The 23832-nt window shown below is 42.1% G+C and overlaps 1 protein-coding gene across 2 annotated transcripts in view; it reads right to left on the bottom strand.

The window, feature by feature from the left end:
* Positions 1-23832, bottom strand: part of CNST (consortin, connexin sorting protein) — a 357608-nt gene that overhangs the window by 23943 nt on the left and 309833 nt on the right. For both annotated transcript variants that reach the window (XM_078648798.1, XM_078648797.1), the window contains exon 11: positions 13731-14524. In XM_078648798.1, the coding sequence (XP_078504924.1) occupies positions 13731-14524 (794 nt within the window). The remainder of the gene's footprint in view (positions 1-13730; positions 14525-23832) is intronic.

Below are 23832 nucleotides of genomic sequence, written 5' to 3' on the forward strand. Positions count from 1 at the left end.
TTTTCTAAATAAATTTGTTTTCACTTTGAGTGAATGAGCCACATATGCGCTTTCACTTTAATATTGCCCGCACCCCTTCCTTTAAACGCTGCTCACTGTAACCTGAACATGCGTGCAGCGTCTACAGAAAGGGGCGCAGCCACCATTAAAGTGCTCTCGCATTTGCGAGAGTTTGAACTATTGCCATTAAAAGCAACAATGCCTTTTATATATGTGTTGCTTTTAAAACACAAATAAAAGGCATTGTCATTTACAAGGCCAATAACTTAAATGTTCGCTATTGCAAGACCTATTGCATTGAAAATGCTTGTTTTAAGTTGTTACTACTTCGCTGTCCTCTTCAATCATAAAGCACTAGGACTCAAAAGCAAATACCTTTTCTTGCACCTAGCATTTTTGTCTGGTGCAGATCGAGGCTTCCACTTAACATATTCGGTCTTCGAATTCTTTTACCTACGGTACAAGTTTTGAAGGATTCTTAACGAGGTCCTCAACTGCAGTGGAATGAAGGCATTCCATCTCTAAGGCATTCCATCTCTGAGCCCTTCCAACTCAAAGGAGTGCGACTTTACATAGAAAAATGTATGCGCCTACTTCAAGAGCCACGGTAAACTCGTGAAAATGTTGGACCTGAGCAGAGTTGCACAGGATAAATCAGGAATCTGCCATGCGGGTGAGATGCTGCTATTTGTTTTGTCAAGGCATCTACAATTATACCCCACTCCCTGTTTGCCATGCTACTTAAACCTTTAAGTAAGCTATTTATCCTTGGTTTGTTTGAAATATTTCTATTAACAACCATACAGAATAAAGTATCCAGTACAACACAGTTTTTCTATTACGCAAAAGGAAAATAAAAAGACAATATAATCGTAGTGTAACAACCACCAAGCAGATCTGGAATGACTTAAGACATACCCCCGCCAACCAGTCATTCTGCCCAGATGGAGCACCGGGTCCCAACAGAATCAGCGGATAAAGGTGGCAAAACAACACATGCATAGAAGCAGAGAAGCATAACACGGTCTCACAGTTGATGGGGGAGATGCATTTACCAGTAAGTGTCCGGGATATCAGGAGGCAGTTCACCTGCATAAATGTCAGGGTCAAGTGTCTAGACAACACTGACTTCAACCCATTATGGGGAACCCCAGCTATCCTCAATGCGTGGGATGTAAAAATCTGCCGCATATGTCCAAATAGAGCTGTGCCTGGTCGCTCAACCTGTAGATCAGGTGTTTGTATGCGGCTGTCTGCGCCATGCAATCCATCCAGTCCTCCCTTGGTGGGAACTAACGGCTCAGACCTATGCCGGAGAATAACGTTTTCGCTGCCACCAGAGCTGTAGACCGCCATCTTTTCTCATGCCAAGTTCCTGGGCGGATTCCCAGACTACTCCAGTATCCAGTCAAATAGACAGCACTAGTTTCAAAACAATCTAATATTGCACCTCTGTTCTTCTTTGAAAATTGTCCAGCAAGGCTGTCAACAGAAGGCAATTGCTAGCTTGCCACATTTCACTCTGACCCATAATATCCAACTTGATTAGGGAGTGGTACAATAGTGTGATGGTCAAACACCAGATCAACAGACCATCCGTGGACATGTCTAGTGCCTAGCCAGTAGGCCACACTGGAGAACATTGCCTGAACAAAGTAGTAAGGGAAGTCTTGGATAAATGGATTCCTACGCCACCACAGATCACCAATTGTCCCTTGTTCTATGATTTAAAGATTTAGATGCAGCTAAGAGGAGTCAGGGAGATGCTCCCTGCCTCTCCAATACAGGCTCCATTGTAATGTTAAAATCCTCTCTCCAAATAATCATGAGTGGCACCAGTGTAATACACTGTGCCCAATCTTTTGAAAAATCAATTAATGGCCTCCGCTAAGTTTTCCATTTTCCCTGTTGCTGTGGTCACTGGAACTATCATGAAACATATGTTATTTCCTTGAGAACTCACTTCTAAGTCGGCATTTTAAGCCATACTCAGCAGTTTTTCAGTTCTGGCTGTGGCATTGTCTTGCATGTCTGAATTTACTTTTTGCTATGTCAGTGCAAGTGCTTTGTGAACCTAGTTGCTCTTTCATGTGATCTATTAGGATTGTGAGGGAGTCTATTTTCCCATCTATTGTTTTCGGCTTTTCAGCATACCAAGGAGAAGCGATCTGATGTTGTGTTCTTCCCACAAGAGTATTCATCCCTGCCATATTTTTGGGTCTTAATTGTTGTTCTCTACCCTGTATTCTTATGATTCGTTTTGAGTCAGATGACAGTTTAGCTTTACAAAATCCACTTGCCCCTTTGGTTCCATGTAGTGCTGCAACCAATTACGGCTGCCTTCTCATTATATAAGAGCTCTGATATAGCCTTTCTGATTAGGCCAGGAGTCATACCATAGTAGTGTTAAATACTTGCATTCCCTTTATGTTGCCACATTTCCGTAGATCTACATACTGGTGCTGAAGGTAGTGGTAAGCAATAGTTCCAGGGTAAGAATGCCCTTTTGAGTCTGTGCAAACCGACTAACTTGCATGTTTTACGGGTTTTCAACAACTCTTCTCTAATCTTTTCCCATACAGATAAGTGTTGGAAATGTACTCCTGATAATGGCAGACGTAAACCTTCTTCCAGAGTTGGGAAAAAAGTTGTTGGAGGGAAAGCAAACTGGCAAATACTCAGATTTTCGCATGAGCAAATCTACGCATGAATATTAGCTCATGCTAAAATGCAGTTCCCAAATATTTTCCAGGAGTACTATTTCTTGTTCTACAGCTGTAAATTCTTGGGAATTCATGAAAGCCGTATAGCTGCACTTAATGAAAGGACATAAACCATGGGTGCACTATTGAGACTTTATTTAATAATTGGACCCCTGATTTGGTCCGGCGTTGACCGTGACCTTTTGTATTTATTAAAATTCTGTCTCTCTCTCTGTATCGGCTGGCTTCACTGTGAGGGACAGCATTCTGCTCTTTCACAAGGAGCATATCCGCACACAAAGTAGTTTTGTTCGTGGCCAGTAACTACTATGGCAGTGTGTGCTTTTTGACATAAAAAAATATTTTTTGCTTTTGCCAATGTTTGTTATAATGGTGAGGGCCCGGCAGCTCCCACACCAATAAGGTTTTACAAAAATCATGCCAAAACAAGTCACACATTGACAAAACTAAAAAGCTGACCACCAATTTCAGACCTACTGGCTTTGCAAATGCTTGTTTATTTTTGTTTCCCGTAATCTTATTGAAACTGGTTACAATGATTTTCCATTATCAATATTGTTGGGAAATTTTAGCAAGCATCAACACATGTTACTAAATGATGCTGCAAAGAAACAGCACGTGAAATTTTACAGTAGTTTAGCAAAAGTTTTTTTTCCTGCTTTCATTTTTTATGAACATTTATTTTTGAAAGCAAAATATCATCAATCTGGCTTTCAAGCCTCTGCAAATATTTGCATCAAATCAGAGAGCATTAGGGGAGCATTATACATAGCCTGATATTGCAAACTTAGAAAACGTGTTTACACATTTTTATACTGGAACCACTGTCAGTAGTGCAGTCGGAGCTTACAACATTTACTTAGAGCGCTCACCCTAAAAATAAAGGCTTTTAATTAATGAACCATAAATACAAGTTTGAACAGCATTAACATATGGGCAAAAATATTACCTTAATTGCAGACAGTGCCCTTCCCTAATCCATAATGTGGTACTGCAAACTGGCAGCCAAAGGGTTTGTGTTGAAGGGGGTTCGGCCTACTTGTCCCAAGGACAAAATAGACATGAAAACTTGTTGCCCTTGACCCCAAAGAATATGTACTGGGTGTCGGGCTATAGGAATTCCACATCCCGAGTCAAGATTCACCCACACCTCAATGTACTTATCCCAGAAGGATACAACATCAAACCCAGATGTGAGGGGGAATTGCAGTCATACATAAGTTTTCCTCAGACTGCTTCATTAGCAACCAAAAGACTGCCAAGTCATTCTGGCTGATTTCCTCTCTCAGAACCTCGGACACACTCCTTTCATCTCTTCTAACTAGAAGAAAGGAGATTTAGGGTGTCAATTACTTTCCGCCTTCTGGAGCTTTGCCGCAGACATTCAATAAAAGGTTGTCGAACTATTGAGGAATGAATGAGATTCAACAGACGACTAGGTACATGGTATCAATTAGAAATTAGAACGCCAGCATCCTGCTGCTCCTGATATATACTATAGAGGTACTGACAGAGAGTAGGCGGTTTGACCAAATTAAAAAGTTTTGAAACACATACTTTTATTCCTGTTAAGCTCAGAGTAATACTGGATGGCTGCTCCTTCTACTTTACAGCTCTGGCACAGGTACTGGCCTGACCAAAAGTCTTGGACTCGTCTAATGGTAGTCTGCACATATCTGGCACAATATTTGTTCAAGTGGAAGGGACACTCCTATCTGAAAAGTTCAGAGACATTACACACTGGCTGACCTAGTTTGTAGAATGTTAAGTAGCTCAAATTATTTCTTGATGCTCAGTGACTGTTGCGAAGAGGACTAGCTCACTCTTAGTTAGGCTTACATATCCTTATGTGCTGTGCATGTTGTGGTTAGGAACGTGATCTTGTAGGAGAACGCTTAAGTACGGTGGTATCCATTAGTTGTCCTAAGTTTGAGGATCAAACATGGGCCACTCAGGATATAGCACCATTAGAGAGGGGTACAAAAACTCTCCACCCCCTGAAATTGAAGGCAACATTATATTGGTGGGACTTGCCTCTCCTAGAATTTATGGCCCTCAAATGAGGAAACAGTTTAGCTACATCAGTATTTTTACTTTTCTTCCTTCTGTCATTAGCAGCACATGTCATGTCCCTGTTGTTTAAAAATGTAATGCTTGTTGGGTAAAAGGGGTTGGCATTGGTAAGCTAAAGCACAGCTGAAAGGAGGGTGCTCGAATGTCATTAATGGATGTGTATCTGAATACTTTAGGTTGAAATGGGGAAAATGTGTTGTTTTGTTTGGGTTCTAACACGTGTCGCACAACACAAGCATAACTGTATGGGAGGGCATTGATTGTAAGCTTTGTGTGATTGGCGGTAAGGGGAGTAAGGTAGAGAAAGGTGTGGAGCGAACTACACTATAAACTCATCTCCATCAATTAAAAGAAGAGTAGCCTTACTGATCTGGCATGTCAGAAGACTGAACAATTATCTGATGCGGTGTAGAGTAGGATCTAACTTGAGGTGTTGCAATATGCAAACTGCATTTCTAAAGGAGGAACAAATCACATATATTGAAATTAACAAACGTGAAACGTAATTGAAGGAGGAGTACTTATTCGACTTTCCTATTCTAAAGCAACAGTCTTGGTTTTTCACCAGGAGTTCCACTCTCTATGTTACACAAGAACATTGACCCACCATCACAATTCATTGGGCCAGCGACACATGCAATACTCCAGGTCCAAAAGTGCTCACGGCTTAGATTAAGCAAAAATATGGAGACTTAGACACTGACGGAGCTCAAATACTATTCTACTGTACATAGTGTACACTAGTTTTGATTACATGATTCTAAACAGGGAGCACAGAGTGTCGATGAGAAAGGTGCAACACTTTGATAACTCATCTGGAGGCAACTGTAGGTGGAGGGGCAAGTGCAGGAAGTGTTTGAGTGTGGCGGCTCAGGTCAGTATTCAGGAAAGGAGAGTTTGGCAACGTTCTACGAGGTCAATGATAATACATATGGTGGGAGGGGAGTAGGATGGAATTCTGTGAAAGTGATTTTAGTGATTTGATGAGACTGAAGCAAGTCCCAGCAATGGCCGAAGCGTGCGGAACGAAAGCGCAGTATCAAACTGTACCCCTAGATTTTTGGCTACCGTGACCATATCTGGAGGGGGTGTAGTTCCCTCTGGTCACCACATGTCCGGCTGGAAAGATACATCTTTCCCAATGGGGAGGATTTCCGTTTTGTCGGTGTTGCATCTAAGGTGGTTATCCTTCATCCACTGGATGACTTTCGATAGGCAACATTTGAAATTCAGTTCGGCATCTGTATTGTTATTATCGAGAGATACAATCATTTGAGTATCGTCTGCATAGGACGTTACTTCAATACCGAAGGAGCTTATGAGAGAAATGAGCGGGGTAATATAAATATTGAACAACAGTGAGCTCAATGATGAACCTTGTGGGACTCCTGTTGTTATGTTTCTCTCCATCGAGAGGAAGGTACCAAGGGTCACCGATTGTCTGCGGTTGGTAAGAAATTATTTGATCCATTCCAGAACAGTACCTGAGATGCTGCCGCGTTCGAGTCTCTTCAAGAGAATACCATGCAAGATGGTATCGAACGCGACCGACAGATCGAGTAAGATCAGGACTGCTTTCCTGCCTTTGTCAGCTAAAGTTTTTAATGCATTGGTAACTTTCAAAAGACCGGATTCTGTTAAATGCTTTGGGCGGAAGCCCGATTGTTGTGGGTGAAGAATATTAGCAGCTTCAAAGAACTTGGTTAGTTCATGGTGTACAAATTTCTCTGTGATTTTGCCTAGTAGGGGGAAGTAATGAGATGGGCCGGAGATTTGAGAGCACAGAGGGATCAATATTTTGTTTCTTTTTAAGTGGTTTTACCAGGGCAAGCTTCCACTCATCTGGTACTATGCCCTTACTCAAAGCAGAGTTGACTATCTGATTTATGACTGGATTAAACGTGTCAATGATTTTATGGAGAATCATGGGGGGGCATGCATCTAATGGGGAGCCTAAATTACAGGCTCGGATAGCCTCGTGAGTCTGTTCTAAAGATACAGATGCGAATGGTTGGAAACAGTGGGCAGTATCAACGGAAACTGATTCATTGATATCATCCCAATCGTGGATGGGAATGGTTAGAAACTCTTTTCAAATATTAAGAATTTGTTCTTCAAAATAGGCTGAGATGTCATCACACAGAGCTTGTGAGGCAGGTATTTCTTTCTGCAGTGCTTCAGGGTTAGTGAACGACTTTATGATCGAGAAGATGACTTTTTGATCTAAGTTGGACTCCTTTATTTTCCTTGAGTAATACTCTTTTTTAGCGATTTTGATCTGGTTGGTGATAGAGCTTTCTGCTGTTTCTATAAACTATTCTGTCTTTGTTGTTATATGATCTTCTCCACTTAAGCTCCTGCTGCTTACATTTAAGGTGTTTTAGTGCTGTATCAGGCGTGAACCAGGTGACCTTCTGGATTTTTTGTATTCTTATCGTGTTTCTCAGGTGGCATTAGATCATTGCATATAGTAGTAAGCCAGGAGTGGAGGAGACGAGAGTCCCACCCTGGGTTTCCTATCAGGACGGGCGTGTATGCTTGTGCATGGGCAGCTAGCTTAGGATTTTCAGCTAGTTGTGCCCATTTGCGTCTGGCTTGGGAGCCAGGGGGTAGTTTATCCGGATGGCTTTTCTGTGGTACAGTAAGTTTGAGCGGAACAAAAAGATGATCGACCATATTTGCTGGAGAGGTGTGTCTACTGATAGAGCCGTGAAATTGGTGCAGACCCGTCCAAAGTATCGCCTGATGCGTTGGGACCTCCACCAATTGGTGCAAAGTTAGTACTTCTACACTTTGGAGGAAATTGTCGACTCCTGGCTCAGTTCTACATTCTAAATGAAGATTAAAATCGCCTAACAAAGTGAAGTTGGCATATCTGAGCAACAGATGACATAAGGAATCCCCAAGTGAGTCTGTGAAGGTGGTGCTCTGACCAGGGGGACGATAGATCAGAGCTCCTGCAAAGGACATGGAGGCATTTAAGGAGATGCAAAAGCCTAAGCGTTCCGCGCCCTTGATGGTATCCAGATCAAAGTTAGAGCAGTGTAGTGTGTCACGTAGAATAATTGCCAGACCTCCTCCTCTGCCATTTATTCTTCTTTCCTATAGATTTTATAATTAGGCGGTAGAGTGACCGCAACATCGGGGTTGCACCAGTCTTTCAGCCAAGTCTCAGTAATGAATAGGAAGTCAAGTTGATGATCTATGATTAGATCCCTGACATCCTGACAATGTTTACTGAGTGATCTGGCATTGATTAGGCCTCCTTTGAATTGGACAATATTTGCCGAGGTGGGAGGAATTGTTCAGTTCATTGAGATGGGAGGGCCCAAAAGGAAGTTCGTTCTGCAAGTATAGCAGGAACAGGCCCCCCAAATTTTATCAGGTGCGATCTGGCACTTACAGTGCCCCCTAGTATTAAGGTGTTTCAGTACCTCAGAGGTATAGACTATTTCTGGTTGAAATCGGGCAGCGTTTCCTGCCCTTGTTGCGTTCTTGGCGCAGATGGGCTTGCCTTTGGCGCGCCTTCGGCACGCCTGCTGCGCGCGTCCGGCCCAGCATGAAACTAAATAGCTGGCCGGGCAGGGTAAGATTCTAGGTTCTGCCCTTTCTGCTGGAAGTTGACCAAGCTGGAAATAAGGTCGGCTTAGTGGGGTTTGTCCGCTTCCCTCCAATCAAACGGCGAGACGCCGGCGTTGGACCGGGGAAGCGGAGACAAGCAGCAACAATACTGAAGTAGTAAGTGTGCAAGAACTTGGTAATGGGTTCGATATTTAAAAAACAAATATAAAAGTACACAGGAGTTATTAAAATTTAGTTTAGGAATTAAAAAGACGCGCTGAACGCTAAGATGCCAGGCGGTATGACAAATTAAAAAGAGTGCCAAACAATTACAATAAAATAAAATAAACAACAGTGTAAAGCACCCTGTGGTAAGTGTGCGTAGAATCATGAAAGGTGTGGATTCCAACTGGGAAAGTTCGTAGCCATTTTATTGCTCAATGTTGATGATGTGCTATTGCACTCTGCATTCCTTACAAACAGTTCCTAAATTAGTAGGTGAAATGGAAATCCAGGTTCAGTTTCAGGCTTAGAAAAAACTGAGATAAGTCTGCAATTACCTCCTTTGCCGGTACTGTCCTACGGTGATTTGTTCACTCATTTAGATATATTAGTTTTGAGAACTATCATACAAGTGAAAGGTGTCTCGATTTTAATACCGGGCATGTTGCACATAGGTTAATGACAAATTCAGACATGTGAACACATTATCTATGTACAGGATAAACCAAGCAGTATGTCCGAAAATGGCCATGCTCTCCCAAAGTCTTAATATTAGCCCACCACAGAGGACAACATTGAAGAGGCTGGAGTATTTATTAGGTGCAGTGGTGTGGAAGGCTCCCAGACTAGGGGGAGGAGGAAGTGATGAATAAGAGATACAAGGAAGGTAATCTTGCACATTGCCATTGTTTAATAGCTCGGCTTGAATAGGTGGTGAATAGGAAAGGCAAAGGAGATACAAAAAAACAGATGTCAGGACGAATCTTTGGCCACAGACACTTGAATGGAGTGTTGTACAATTTTACCATCATTGGCAACTCCTCTCCCTTTTCTAGTAGGACTGATGAAACACCTGTGGAAATCAGTTCTCATGAAAAGAAAAGAAGCTGTACAATTTTCTCAACAGGGGCCACTGGGGGACTTGCCTTGATTTGGATGGACTGAATAGCTGAAAGAGATGCACTTTAATGAACTGTGTGTTTCTGAATGACAAGGTCCAAACCTTAAATGATATCGGGGTAACTTTTATTGTTTCAAATAATCAGACCATGCAATTACAAACAATTGCATAAGGTGATAAAATATGGGGATTCTAGCCAGACAGACTAGTGGAAACAGAAATGCAAGACTTATTGTCAGGTGGACGACAACATACTGTATAATCACATTTTATCTAACTTCACGTTTATTCAAGCACTCATCAAAAATACAACAATCTTCAACTGTGCCTTCACTAATAGAAGAAGCAGGAAGAGATCTGCAGTGGTAAGAAGTGACATCAGCTTAGATGCAGTGTGTTCAGCTCTTCGGCAGCTGCTTAATTACATTATCAAAAGTAGCTTCTGTGGAGAGATGTAATGGAACTATAACGAATCAACGGCAGCCGGATCAATATATATATATCCTAGGCTATTTATATGCATCCTGTAAACCAGCGCAACTCCATTTTCAGATTTATTCTCCATGCCCCAGCACAACATTCATGAATGTGTGGAAGAAAGAAACCTTGTTTATAGACAGGAAGTAGTATTGTAGATGCTGAAACAAAGTAGTCGCTAAGGTGGGTCCATTAACTTAAATACTTAACAGAATACTTTAAGATGCTGCATTAAAAATACTGTTAAAAATGCAAAAAATAAAAATCAACATTGGATGGAAATATATAAAGTTTCCACCTGGTTGACTATATTTAATAAAAGATATTACACATTAGGATATTGGTCAGGAAAATGACCAAGGAGAAGGGCGTCTAACGTAGATTAAAGTATGCATGATCCAGGGCTGGAGTCGCCCTCCCACAGCATCTTCAAACCCAGATTCATCGCCTACAAAGCCATCAAGACGTGCATCCCCCACCTACCTGGCTAAGACGCTCACCACTTCCAATGGCTCTTGGCACACACACAGCCAGGACACCATCAGATTAGAAACAAATAAAAAAAGAGGCATTTGTGAACACAGGATCTGGAACATCTCTATCCATTAAGACAGCCTCAACCCTACTACAATTTGGGAAAGATGCACCTCTCTAAAGAACACTATGTCACAACGAACAGTTCACCTCCACGTTCTGAATTCAGCTTCCCCTCAAAATACTCACTCATTGTATCTTTGCCATTTAACTGCACAAAGACATACACATACAGAGGTTTAACTCATTTACATATTCAGTTGTTAGCCTTAAAATGTGGCATGGATCGAGCCCTCCAGGACCTAAATTATGCATCACTGATAAATGGAATAGTATCACCAAGAGAACAAGTACTTCACAAGACTGATTAGATAAGCCCGACTCATCTGTATATGGAATTTCTTATGCAATAATTGGCGAGACTGTAGAGATTCATAATGCCATTCTCAAGAATTAAGAGCATGCAATGCCCTGCAAGTGGCACTTAGTCTCTACTTAAATAGAAAGAGGAGTCTACTGGTGCTGAAAACCAGGTATTGCAGCAAATGGGCAAACGCCAAAGCCTCAAATTGCAAATGAAATGCCGCCCGTGTTGGTATATTAAACAAAAACTTGCATTAGAAAATTCACGTAATCTCGCCCTAGTTTTGAAACCATAACAATCAAAATTATATGTACGATAGCCACACCTAGTGCAGTGCAGAAAAAAGAAAAACAGCTATTAGAAGTTCAACTTGATAAATAGCTTCCAATGACAGGCTGCACTGGTGTACTAATCACCATGTGTTGAATACACCTACTCATCCCTTCCCAGAGAAGAGCAGACATCTTAGACTGCAAATTCTTACATGATTGTTATCTGGCGCTTATATAGCAACAGTCGGCCATTAGTATGTGGCACAGCAGCACATTAGGTCACCGGGGAGGGCTCTGCAACAGCTTGAAATTTTCAATGCAGATCACAGTCTTAGTATCTTATTGTAGATTCTGTGTCGGTAAGTGAATAAGTAAATCCTGACACTTCTCACTCATCTGCATGCTTGGACTGGTCACACAGTCCATATAGCCCTGACTGAACACAGCCACTTTATCAACTCTACAGAGACTAACACACATTGATGAGGAAACTGGAGCATGTGATGTACAGGAAACAGAGACAATCTGAGATAATTGAGAACTACAGAGTAGCGAGTCATTCATTCAGACAGTAATGTTCATGAGCCAGGAATCAATATTGATACCGTCGTCCACTACCTGGAAAAAGTATTACCATCAGACACACTTTTATCAAAGAGGGTGCCTAAATGTCAAAGGGGTGAAGTCTATTTACTTAACTTTGCGTGAAATTTCTTTTTTTTAACTTATCTGAGACAAGTAAATCACATACAGTTGCTGCTTCTGCTTGAATAATGACTAGAATCCGTATCTCTAGCAAACTTCGCAGAATTAAAGTAACTTGGAGTGCTGTTGATTCATGAAAACTAGACATTTACGATAATTCTAAGAAGTCACTCCATTTTCCTGTGGCAAATTATTCTTGATCACAAGGTCTTAAGATAAAAGGCGCTAAAGAAAATGGCAGCAATATTAAGAAGCTGTGCCATTAGGTGAGTTTCTTTACCTTCCTCAATGAAGAATTTAGTCTATTGCACACCTTCAACTTCCTTCTAAACTTGCTAAATAAACACACTAACTGATCCCTCTGTTAACTGACCAAGATCACAATGAGAGGACTATGGAGTAGAAATTGGGTTATCTTAACCTTTAATGTATATGCTATTGCTCAAGATCTTGTGCCAGAATCCAATCAGTAAAAACGACAACATTTGTCTACACCCATATATATTTATTGGATATTTTTGTTCCAGCAGAATTGTTTTTTATGCATCATTGTAGTTCACAAATCTTGTTTATCCATTTTATTTCGAATATACTTGCGTAATTCTTTCACTTACAGTAAACACCTGCAAGTGAAAGTGCGCCATCATTCAAATAATATTTCCTAAAACTATAAGGTACAAGACACCAATGCATGTATTCGGTTTTTAAAAAGGAGGCTGCAGTGTGTCCCTTCTCCGATACCGGTGCTCAGGTGGTTTGAGTACAGTCCTTGTTTCGAGGGGGAATGTGACACGCTATTTTAGCTACAATATCATTCCTGTGAAGGTGCACTAGCATTTTGTAGCCCCATGGGTTGAACGAATAGAAGACATCTACTGGCCACTAAAAAAACACTATTTTTGAGGCTCTCTTTAGTGACAAACCCGGGTGCTGGCAAAATTAATCAATTATTTCTATCCAACAGCACTTCTAGTTTTCTGAAACGAACATCATTCCACATTACCTCGCTGCTTCACTACTGACGAGCAATGTTGGCACAGTGTCAAACTCCATTCACAAACAGCATATCAGTTCTTTTATCAATGCTCCTAATTTCAAGGGTAGGGCAACCTATATGCGCTGGTGCATTTTATTCAAGTATAGACTGACGCACAGTTACAGACACAACAGTATTAACTGGCAGCATGTTGCTGGAGGGCTTTATTACTTAAATTGTAACATCAAAGATGCTGTTGCTACAGCAAGCGCTTAACATTTAGCAACCTTGCGGAACCACTGTTCATTTGCATGGTTTGCAATGGATCCCGATTCACTTGTGCAACAAGTACAAATATGTCTCTTGCTGAAGGTGCTATAATTAAAATTGCTGAAAAACCTGTTGGGTTAGCTGGTCTTATGTTCACGAGGACTACAGAATTGGGTGAACCCCAAATCCATGTCAACATGCCAACCAAGGCCTTTACTGCCGGCCGGATATAGAACAGGGGATGCTGGCTGGGGGCCAGGGTTGTAGAAGAACACACCTCCTGCAAGACACATTATCTGGTGACATGATTAACCCGTTCTGGGGATTGTTGCCCTAGCTTGGTGCATGATCAGAAGTCAGGGCAAATGAAGCATTAGCAGAGAGTGAAAACTCAAAGTTTGCCTATGGCACCCTTGTACATGGTCTACTGTTTTAGCAGAGGCTATGCTATTGCCAGTTTTGGGCAATTCCGAGGTAATTAAAATACTACCTGGTGTTTAGTCACCCCACCAGGCCTGGGTGTTTCATTTGTAACATGAAAAGGCAAGACTAATCCTTTGGAACTAGCTCTATTGAAATTGTGACAAGTAAAAACAAAAAACCAACAAAAAAAAAAGAATACTTATAATCAATCTTAAAAACAGTTCCTTACCTCTTCCACCTCTATGCGTTTTGCAAGCTCGTCAAGTGAGATGGTGTTGTCTTCTAATACAACCTCCCCTGGGCTGTAAGAGACCTCTTCATCTTGAGCACTTTCAGAGTCATCCGAGGAGCATTCAAAGTTTCCCACAGTTATCTCTGGGTTGTGTCTGTCCGCATCTGAAAGAGCTTCAGCTGAATCCTCAGTTAGTTGATCTGGTTGTTTCGCCACTCTTTGTGGAAGGGAAGCACTTACATGCCCAAATGTTTTATCATTGCAGCCCTTTCCACAAGGATCAATTCTATCTGGAGGAGTCCGCCCGCTGCCTTCCCCCCCAGGACCAGGCAGATGCTGGCCCAATATGGTGCCAACCAGGCGGGTCACTGAGCCAGGGCTGTCGTCACAGTGTTCCAACCGCGGTGAATCTCCTCCTGTTTGTGAAAACCCATTTTTGGGTTCTGAGTGCAATCCAGAGCCTGAATTCAGTGAGTCAATCAATGGAAGCCCCTCCTCTAGGACTTGGACTCGGTCCAGCCGCAGGCTGCTAGTATCGTTCCTGGCATCCCCACAAGACAAGCAATCGGAGCGAGGCCTGCCCACTGGCCCTAGGGACAGTGTGTGCGCTTCCAGGGGTGATTCATCGTTGCAGTGCAGCTCATCCATTTGCTCCTGTCCAGACGCTGACCGAAGGCTGCTGTCCTTTGTGAGGCTATCCACTGTGCTCCCGGAAGGAGGACTCGCACTCTTCTCCACCGCTCCCTCCTGACTGGGCCTTTTTGGGACGACGCCAGTCCAAGAATCACGGTCTAAACATTAACAGGAAAATGGTTCAGGTATTTTGAAATGATTTTATACATCAGCAGAGCAGAAAGAATAAGACTCTGCCGATTAGCGTGCTGTACAAATCCCACATTACATTAGCACAGAAGAAAGGAAACGGGCTGTGACCCAATAACATTGCACAGTAATGAGGCAGAATGAATTCCTAGCCACCAGAGAGGTTTACAGACCAGTTAATAATAAACATAAGATACTCTTAATATTTGATTGGTGTCTTTTTTATGCAACACAGAAATTTCCACACAAAATACTGGCATATGAGATTCGTCAGATGGAACTTTGGATTTCCTCTCCAAGACAGAAGGCAAACCTTTAGCATTCAGCTTTTGAGTACAGAACAAATGTGCTTTTTCTATTGAGTGTCATACTGTATCTTCAATTCAAATGCTGACCTACTTTTATTTAGACCTTTTTGCCCTAGCAGCTCAACCAGTCGATAAATATGAACATATTGTGGACGTTTTCAAAGATTTTATTTTGGCCATGGAGAGGGAAGATGAAAACAAGCACACCTTTGCATACTGTTCCAACTATTTAGGTATGTTCTAGTCTAATCATAATTTGTCCTCCTGGGACATCCAGAGCCAAGAACAGATACCCAGATTTTTTTTAACCTTTTTTATTCGGATTTTTACAACATATTATTTATAGCCCTTGGTTCCCACCCACCCCACCCCCCATGAGGACAGGTATTTCTATTATTACTTACATAGAGATTTACATTACACAAATACAAATTCCTAAGGAGGGGATAAAGAAGAACAGAAAGAAAACATATTAACATCAAAACTCAATACACTCTTAATCATACATTTCCTTCTGTGATGATTTAGTGAGACAGAAATTAATATTCTCAAAGAGGTTGAATTGCGTTATTTGGTGATTACATTTTTTTTTTTTTTAGCATTTATCCAAGGCTTTTTTAATTCCTATATTCAATGCGCCTGTATCCAATCTAGCAAAGGTGCCCAGATTTTCATGCCTCTCTGCCGAATATTACGCCCCTTTTGTTTATAAATGGCTACCTCGAGGCTACATGTCGCAAGTAATCTAGCCTTCCATTGGGAGAAGGATGGTGGAGTGGGATCGATACCCAGATTTCTATGCGGGATGTGGGATTTTAATTTCACTTGATGCAAAGTTGAGTTCAAAAGAATGAGTCCACACAAAATGCCTGACCGAAGATGGGCAACTGGCATTGTTGGCTGAGGAAACACAACTCCTTGGACACAGGTCTACTGTTATGTCACACAAGATGCTGAAATGGGTGAGGTCTGGAAGTATGTACTTGTTTTGCGTTGTTGTTGATAAGCTTTTATTCGATATGCAAGATATCTTATAAGCGTACACAGAATACAGCCAATACAAATCTATAAAAAGACATCATTTAAAAAGGCAAATATTGGGTGCACATAAAAAAGGTAAAAGGACATATAATGCCATAAATAAATTAGCTAAAAATACATTAAACCGCTACTGACAATCTCTTGCATCTTATCAACCAAAACTGTTTTAAAAATTTGGCTATGCCACATACAATAGGGGGGGAAGTGTCCGTCATTAAAATACGCAGTGCTACTAGATAACTACGTGTGCCCATATTCCGGCAGAGGGGTTTAAGCCAGAAGCTCCTGGGCTTTGCATAATCCGGGCATTCAAATAGGATATGCGTAATGGACTCTATCCTATTAGGGCAACATGCACAATAAGGGGACGTGTGGGCACCTGATTTCCACTTGGATACCAGAGCCCCTAGTGGTAACGAGCCTACTCTAAATTTAAAATACAATGCTCGGTCATATGGAAGAGTAATTAGGTCCAAATAGGGCTCAAACACTACAACATCTTTTACTGTTAAAAAAGCAGCAGTGGACTTGCAATGATCCGGGTTTATAACTAGCTGTTCCGCAACCCAGTTCCAATACAGTCTCTTCAACACCTCTTTAGGTGGAGCCGATCTTGATAACCAACAGTCCCCCAGTCCGATTTTCTCCAAAAGTTTTTTAGTGTCACTCAGCCATCTTATTTTTGCCCAACCGCCCAAGCTCATTATCTCCGCCAACCCATCAGCATATGATTTTAAATCTTCACCCCTTCAGATACGTGTCCATAGAAGGAGAGGGCGATTTTCATGCCTCTCTGCCGAATATTACGCCCCTTTTGTTTATAAATGGCTACCTCGAGGCTACATGTCGCAAGTAATCTAGCCTTCCATTGGGAGAAGGATGGTGGAGTGGGATCGATACCCAGATTTCTATGCGGGATGTGGGATTTTAATTTCACTTGATGCAAAGTTGAGTTCAAAAGAATGAGTCCACACAAAATGCCTGACCGAAGATGGGCAACTGGCATTGTTGGCTGAGGAAACACAACTCCTTGGACACAGGTCTACTGTTATGTCACACAAGATGCTGAAATGGGTGAGGTCTGGAAGTATGTACTTGTTTTGCAGTCAGGTGATGGTAGGGAAGGATAAATGAAAAATTAAGTAGCATGAAAAGCTTCAATACCAAAGCTCTCCAGTTTGACACACGATGCACTACTCGAGGATCTAGTGGTTTCACACAGTAGCGAATAAAGGTATATTTCTAGATTAACATCTCTTTTTACACCAGTAGTCCTGCTAAACTTTAACCCGGTCATAAGAAGCAATGTTGCCACATTGTGAAGAAACATTGATCACTTAAAAAAAATCCAGATGAATCTATTTTTAACCCCGATCCATAGCCAACAGGCACTGGCATAAAAAAAGTTTGCAACTGGAAGGCTGTTTCCTCCTTTGAACTGGTGAATTGTTTCAACTAACAACATCAGTAAACAAGCAATGGGGATGAGATTGCACACAATAACTATGCACACTGTGAAATAGTTCATTCATTCTTGCAAATATAGCAGTACACCTAGAGACCACCCAGATGCACATTTAGCCGCAAAACGCCAGGCATCAGATACCCATGTGCATTGGGCACAAAGTCCGAAAGCAGTCCAGACATACAGGTAAAAAAGTACAGAGACGCATACAGATGCAGTCTTTATGTCCACTTATTCTTTTGTGTCTCTGCCAAGGAAATCACTTTGATTGGCCTGTACTTGTGGAAATTACTTACAAGTGGTGACAGAATACTTTGTTCTCCCAAACAGCCGATCCTCACCCTGTTTCGAAGGATCACCTATAGGTAACACAATACACTTGGCGTGCCCCGTCCACTGGTTGCCCTCTTTGGTGAAATTATACATATGTAGCACTATATAAGGCTTCAATTCTCTAGTACTATGAGATAACACACATTCAGGGGTTTGCTTGATAGATTAAAGTATGGTCGCAATCTCTAGGTTTCTTGTCTTCTTGAGAGCCAATTCACCATCTGACGCGCGCTGGCTTATAAAAGCTCTAGATTCACTTATCAGAAACCTGCTTTCATCTGTCTGTTTTAGCCAAGGAAGTGGCTATGTACAGAGGATTGTAGCCTTCACATGGATATGAGAGCAGAAGTTGCAATATTTTGGGCTTTCAACAGAAACATCTCAGATGTATTTTTTTTTTTTAACGGATTTCGAGAGCACTATGGTAAATACCTTTCTGTTAATGGGCTTGTAAAGTGCACTAATGTCATATGGCGACCTGGCGCTAGTGTCAACAGAATCAGAAAATGAAATACAGTGGGAGATGAGGCTAGACCTGGGGTATAAGACCGAGGGGTGCTTATATAGAGCAGAAACAGGGCTAAGCTACTGATTTAAAAGCCAAGTTGTAGTTCCTTCCTAAATTTTAGGAGATTAGGTTGGACTCGTAGGTAATTTGGTAAAGAATTCCACCGTTTAGAGGCGGAATATGAAAAACTTCATCCTCCCACTGAGATTTTTTTATTATGGGGACAAGTATTTTTTGGGCGGTGCTAGACGGTAAGATACGAGAGGGAGAATACCATTTGAAGATGTCTTGCAAAAAACATGGACTTTCCTGAAGTAGTCCCTTATGGACACAACAGAGGGCCTTGAATTGTATTCGTGCTCTGATGGGGAGCCAGCAAAGATCCCTGATGGTGTTACAAACTGGGCAGAATTTTGGTAGAGTTATCAACACTCTGGCTGCCGCAGTTTGAAGTATCTGTCTACTTCAGAAATAATTACAATTAGGAAAAGCATACAACATGTTAACTCAAAGGTTTTTCCAAAGTTGATCTGATTGGAAACACCTTCACACATTTGGTTCCGTATCACCATCAGGAAACGGATGGTCGCGTCTGGAAAAGTAAGGTTGGCCATTAGATTTTCCATAGGAGGATGGGATAAGGACAAGAATTCCTTCCAGGATCCCCCTTCTTCATCAAATCCCATACGGCTCAAGTCAGCATTTTTCACGCAGGAAGGTGCAGTTCTTGGATTTAGAAGCATTCCTAGTTATCCTAGTGCTAGGATAACTAATTTTCTTAGCTTCCAGTGGGAGAAAACAGATTTAATTTTAAAAGATTCTCAGCATAAGCAAGCAGGAAGATGCAACCTATTTTGACTGCTCAATGAAGGTCAATTTGTTGTCAAAAACTGACCCCCATATGTCTCGCCTTCTGCGCCGGAGGTGGAAGAGGGCCCAGAATTGGTGGCCACCAGGTTTTGTGCAGAATGAGGTGTTGTTGCCAAAGAGCAACACCTCCGTTTTCTCTGAATTGAATTTTAAACAGTTCAACTGCATCCACTGAGCAACACAGCTCATGCATGAGTGGAACTGAAGGGCCACTCTTCCTGGATCTGAGGAGACTTACACCACTAATTGGGTGTCATCGGAAGGAGAACATACTGAGAAACCACAGGATGAGATACGCTGAATTAGAGGAGTAATGCAGGCATGAAATAAAGTTGGAATTAATGAGGATCCTTGAGGAACCCCACAGGGAAGCTTAAAGGGGGTGGATGTGCAGCCCTCCAATGCCACTACTGGCTCTCTGTTAGAAAGGAAAGTCTTGATAAATTTGAGAGCTGTCCCTTTTATACCTATCCTTTCGAGGCGGTTGAGAAGGGGAGAATGGTCAACCGTGTCAAATGCGACTGATAGATCCAACAGGACTAGGGCCGGACTGTCACCTCTGTCAACAATAGTCCTGATCTCTTTGGTGGCTGCTAGAAGGGCACACTCAGTAGAGTGCCTGGGACGAAGCCTGTGTTGTGCTGGATCAAGACAATTAGATGTTTACATGAACAAGATAATCTCCTGATTCATGAGTTTCTCTAGTATTTTAGCCGGAAGTGGTAGGCGCGCAATCGGCTTATACTATTACACTTCTAGAAGGTCAAGTGAGGATTTCTTAACAAAAGCCAGGATAAAGGCTTTTTTCCAGGCTACCAGAAAACAGCCAGAATCATATTCAAAATTCAAGTTAGATGGGCGGAGATGATTTTAGAGACTGGATTGAAGTACCTCGGGAGGACACGGGTCTGCAGGTGATCGATATTTGGTAGTTTTTATGAGCGAGTCAACCTTCTCAAGAGTAATTTGAGTGAATGAGTTAGGGGGGGAAACATAGATTTTTATCTTAAGATTCCTCATCTATAGCTGACTTCAGGACAGGAGTGAGGTTGTTTGGTATTTTGTTAAAATACTGAAAAAGAATTGGCTAGATGATTGCAGAAGTCTTGGCTAGCAATAACCAAATTTGTATTGCCAAAGGTAGATTTATGTACCACAAGGCAGTAGTGCGGTCTGCCAGGATCTGTACAGATATGCCACAAAGAAAGGGCAAGAAGGCTTTCAGAGTCAGGTGAAATTACCCCAGGTTGATGTGCTGAACCAGCTCTCATGGAGTCCTGGGGGTCCAGGATATCCAGTTCCTCCATATGCACACCACAGGTGGATGCATCCATCACTTTTGTGCCCACTGTTGGTGGAGGGCAAAAAAACATTCCTTGCATCAGGTTCCCCTCTACTGACCACCAGAGCAAATCTATCACAGTTCCCAGCGAGATTCCAATGGTGTCTAAAAGATTGCCCCACAATTGAACCACTACAGACAAAGGCACCACTCATGAAAGCACTCATGTGCAAGAATTCATGCGTGACCAGTAGAATTCAGGAAACTAGCAGACCTATAAGGCGAAGAACCATCAGGACTGAAACCCGAGCTCTGTCCTGACACATTGGAATCATACCCAGAGTGTCCCAGGTCCTCTGAGGAGGCATGGCTCTCAAGGATGCTGTATCCAGTATGCCTTTATGAACAAGAGGTGCCGAGACGGCTCTTTGTTAAACGTTGGCATGTTTATTGAAAAGCCAGGGTCGAACCTCAATGCTGTGACCTTTCAGAGGCAGACATCAGCTGCGGTGAACCCCCCTTGAGCAGCCAATTTTAATGTAAAGAAACACAGATACCCAGCACGCTCAGATGTGCCTTAACCACTGCTGTCACCAATTATTAAGATCCTGGGTGCCAATGTTAATCCGAACAGCAGGTGGGTGGATCCAATCAGGAATCACGGGTACCTCCTGTACGACTGAAGGACTAGTTTGAAAAAATACGCATCTTGCAAGTTGAGAGACCCAGTTTTATGCTTCCAGTAACAAAAAAACCTGCACCAGGGACAACATCTTGAACGTTCTCTTGCAAATTTAAAAGCTAAAGACCTTCAGTTTGAGGATTAGATACAGAAAGCTGTTCTTCTTGGGACCCAGGAAGTAGTATAATAAAGTAGCACCCATTCCCAACTCCATTGCTTCTTTTTGCGACAGGGCCGTCACCTTCTGATGCAGGATTCAAAGGAAAGGGTACCCATTTGTTCTATATTCTTTAAGAGCTAAGGTAATAGCTTTCCAGACCAGCAGAAATTAAGAAAGCCACGCACCACCTTGCCATGTGTGTTCCTGTAATGGGACATAACAGTGGATTTCCAGGAGAGGATGAGGAAGGGTGATAGGATTATCTGCCTTTTCCCTTGCCGCCAATCCTGCACTGCTGCAAACATTGGCTCGGTTGCGGAAGGTGTTGGAAGGGCCAATTCTGACAAAAGGCAAAGCACTTTGCAAAGGCTCAAAAACCTCTTCAACTGCCTGAGGTCTAGGACTGGAGAATGTCGCCCCAATGACCTGATAGTTGCTATTCCTACCTAGAACCTCTCCAAGGCTAAGTCAGCCTTATCCCCGAACAAGCGAGAGACTTCAAATGGTATATCAATTAGGTTTGCTGATATGCCTCTAGAGAATCTAGGGGCGCTTAGCCATGTGTGCCTCAAAAGCTACTGAGGGGACAATGGCCCTAGCCACAGAGTCCACCAAGCCCAATGATCTGCACATGAAAATGTTACTTTAAGTGAGTGGTCTGGTAAACTCTGCACCACCATGTTCGCCATTTCCCACAGGGCATAGCGTTATCTAGTGAGCAGGCATGAAGCGTTAATGAACCTTAGGGCTAAACTGTTGGCAGAGAATACTTGATTCGCTACAGCCTGCACGTTTTTTGGATTCTCTATCTGGAGGTGTTAAAAGGAAAGCCCCTCTGTTCTGTCTGGTGCAGGACACGTTCTGCATCACCAAACTCCATGGTGAAGGATGAGCTAAGAAAAATGCAGGATTCCCTTGAGCTGGCCTATATCGCCTTACAACCTAACAGTTCGCAGCTGGAGCAGAGGCGGGTTTGTCCCAAGCTGCCATAGTGGGATTAAGCAGGGCTTCCTTAAATGGAGGCAACAATTCGGATGTTGCCATAGCAGGCTGCAGGACTTCTGCTACCTGGCTTCCAAGGTATGTAGGGGTAGCTCCAACACTTCTGCTGCATTCCTTAGCACAGCATCGAAGGGAGTGACTTCCATCTCTAGAGATGTGTCCAACCCACTGGCATTTTGCAATGCTAGGCAATCCACAGAGTCTAAAAAAGGGAGGAGTAAGTAAATTGGTTCCTTTGCTCCTGTTGTTATGAGGCGCCACCTGAGGAATTTGGACAGGATAATCTGGCCCCACTGCTACTGTGGTGCTCTGTATGGAACACTCCTCACGCCCTGTTTAATAGGGATATCATAGAGGAGTGTCCATCTTGCAACATGGGTCTCCAAATACCGTGGCTGGCTTATGTCAAGAGTATGTGGTGTTTATTGGGCAGGCCGAATTGCTTCCTTGGATTGGAAAGGCTGTGTAAGGACGACCAATCCCAGCCGAAACAATTGTTTATAAAAATGACACATCGAGAAAGGGAAGCAGGAGAATTAATAAAGATCCAGAATAAGGATTATATTTTAATCCAAATCACTCTAGTGCTTGAGCCTTATCTGGAGTCTGTGACGAGCACACGGGACAGAGTTCTCTAAACTAGAATTAGGCTTAGGTATATTAGATGCCAGCTGCATTGTCCATTGTATTTACAGACACTGAGCATATCACTGATCTGTTTTAGAGTTAGCTCGTTTCTTAAAAGCGCTCTTTGTGTTAAGAGTAATATGGTCTTTTGAACTAAAGATGAAATAGGGCCAGGATTTTAATATAAAGCTTTCATGGTTTTAAAATAAAGTGTGGTTATTATGTATTTACTTTTCTGATCATATTCAATGCTTAAATAAAGCGAATGATTGATTAACTGCCTTTTTCTATTCATTACATTTTTGCATTTCTAAATTAAACTGAATTATGTTTTCATTATTTAGATTTCTGTCTTCGTTTTGGTTTGTTATTCGCCTTTTTTTTACTATTGTTTTGTATATGTGATATATTGATGTAAGGTTCTTCAACGCAGCATTTAATGCCTGCATGTTTAGATGGTTGAGATCAACAAATCAGATTGTTTACTTAAGAAAGATTCCAGGTTGGTCAGGTTTTGTACTGTCGAAAACAGGAAACCACATTCTTGCTATAAATCAAAGGGATTTCATTTCAACTTTTCCAACTTCTACATATGGGAGAAGCAATTTAACATGGAATTAAAAGTGTCGGGAAGGATTTCACCAATGAAATGAACAAAACAGTAAACATACGTGGAAATGTGGTCACATGATTTTTAAGGATAGAGTGTGACTTCCGCTACTTTACTCAATTACACAAAGCAGCAGCCTTCTGTTCTGCAAACCCAGCTACAAAATCAGATTGAGAGAAAAGTGGCCTTCAACTTACTGTTGACCCTCAGCATTTATTGCTAACTTATGTAAAGGATGCTGCAGTGCAATTCCAGAAATGTATTATTACATCAAGAGTCACAGGGGCACTTTTAGTGTTGAGGCAAGTTAGGTGGCTCCAGTGTTCAAAATATGTGTTGACAGAAAAGGGCATTTAAAGCGGCTTCAGTAATTATCAAAGTACAAACTA

This window comes from Lissotriton helveticus, chromosome 6 (assembly GCF_964261635.1).
Source record: "Lissotriton helveticus chromosome 6, aLisHel1.1, whole genome shotgun sequence".
Taxonomy (NCBI): domain Eukaryota; kingdom Metazoa; phylum Chordata; class Amphibia; order Caudata; family Salamandridae; genus Lissotriton; species Lissotriton helveticus.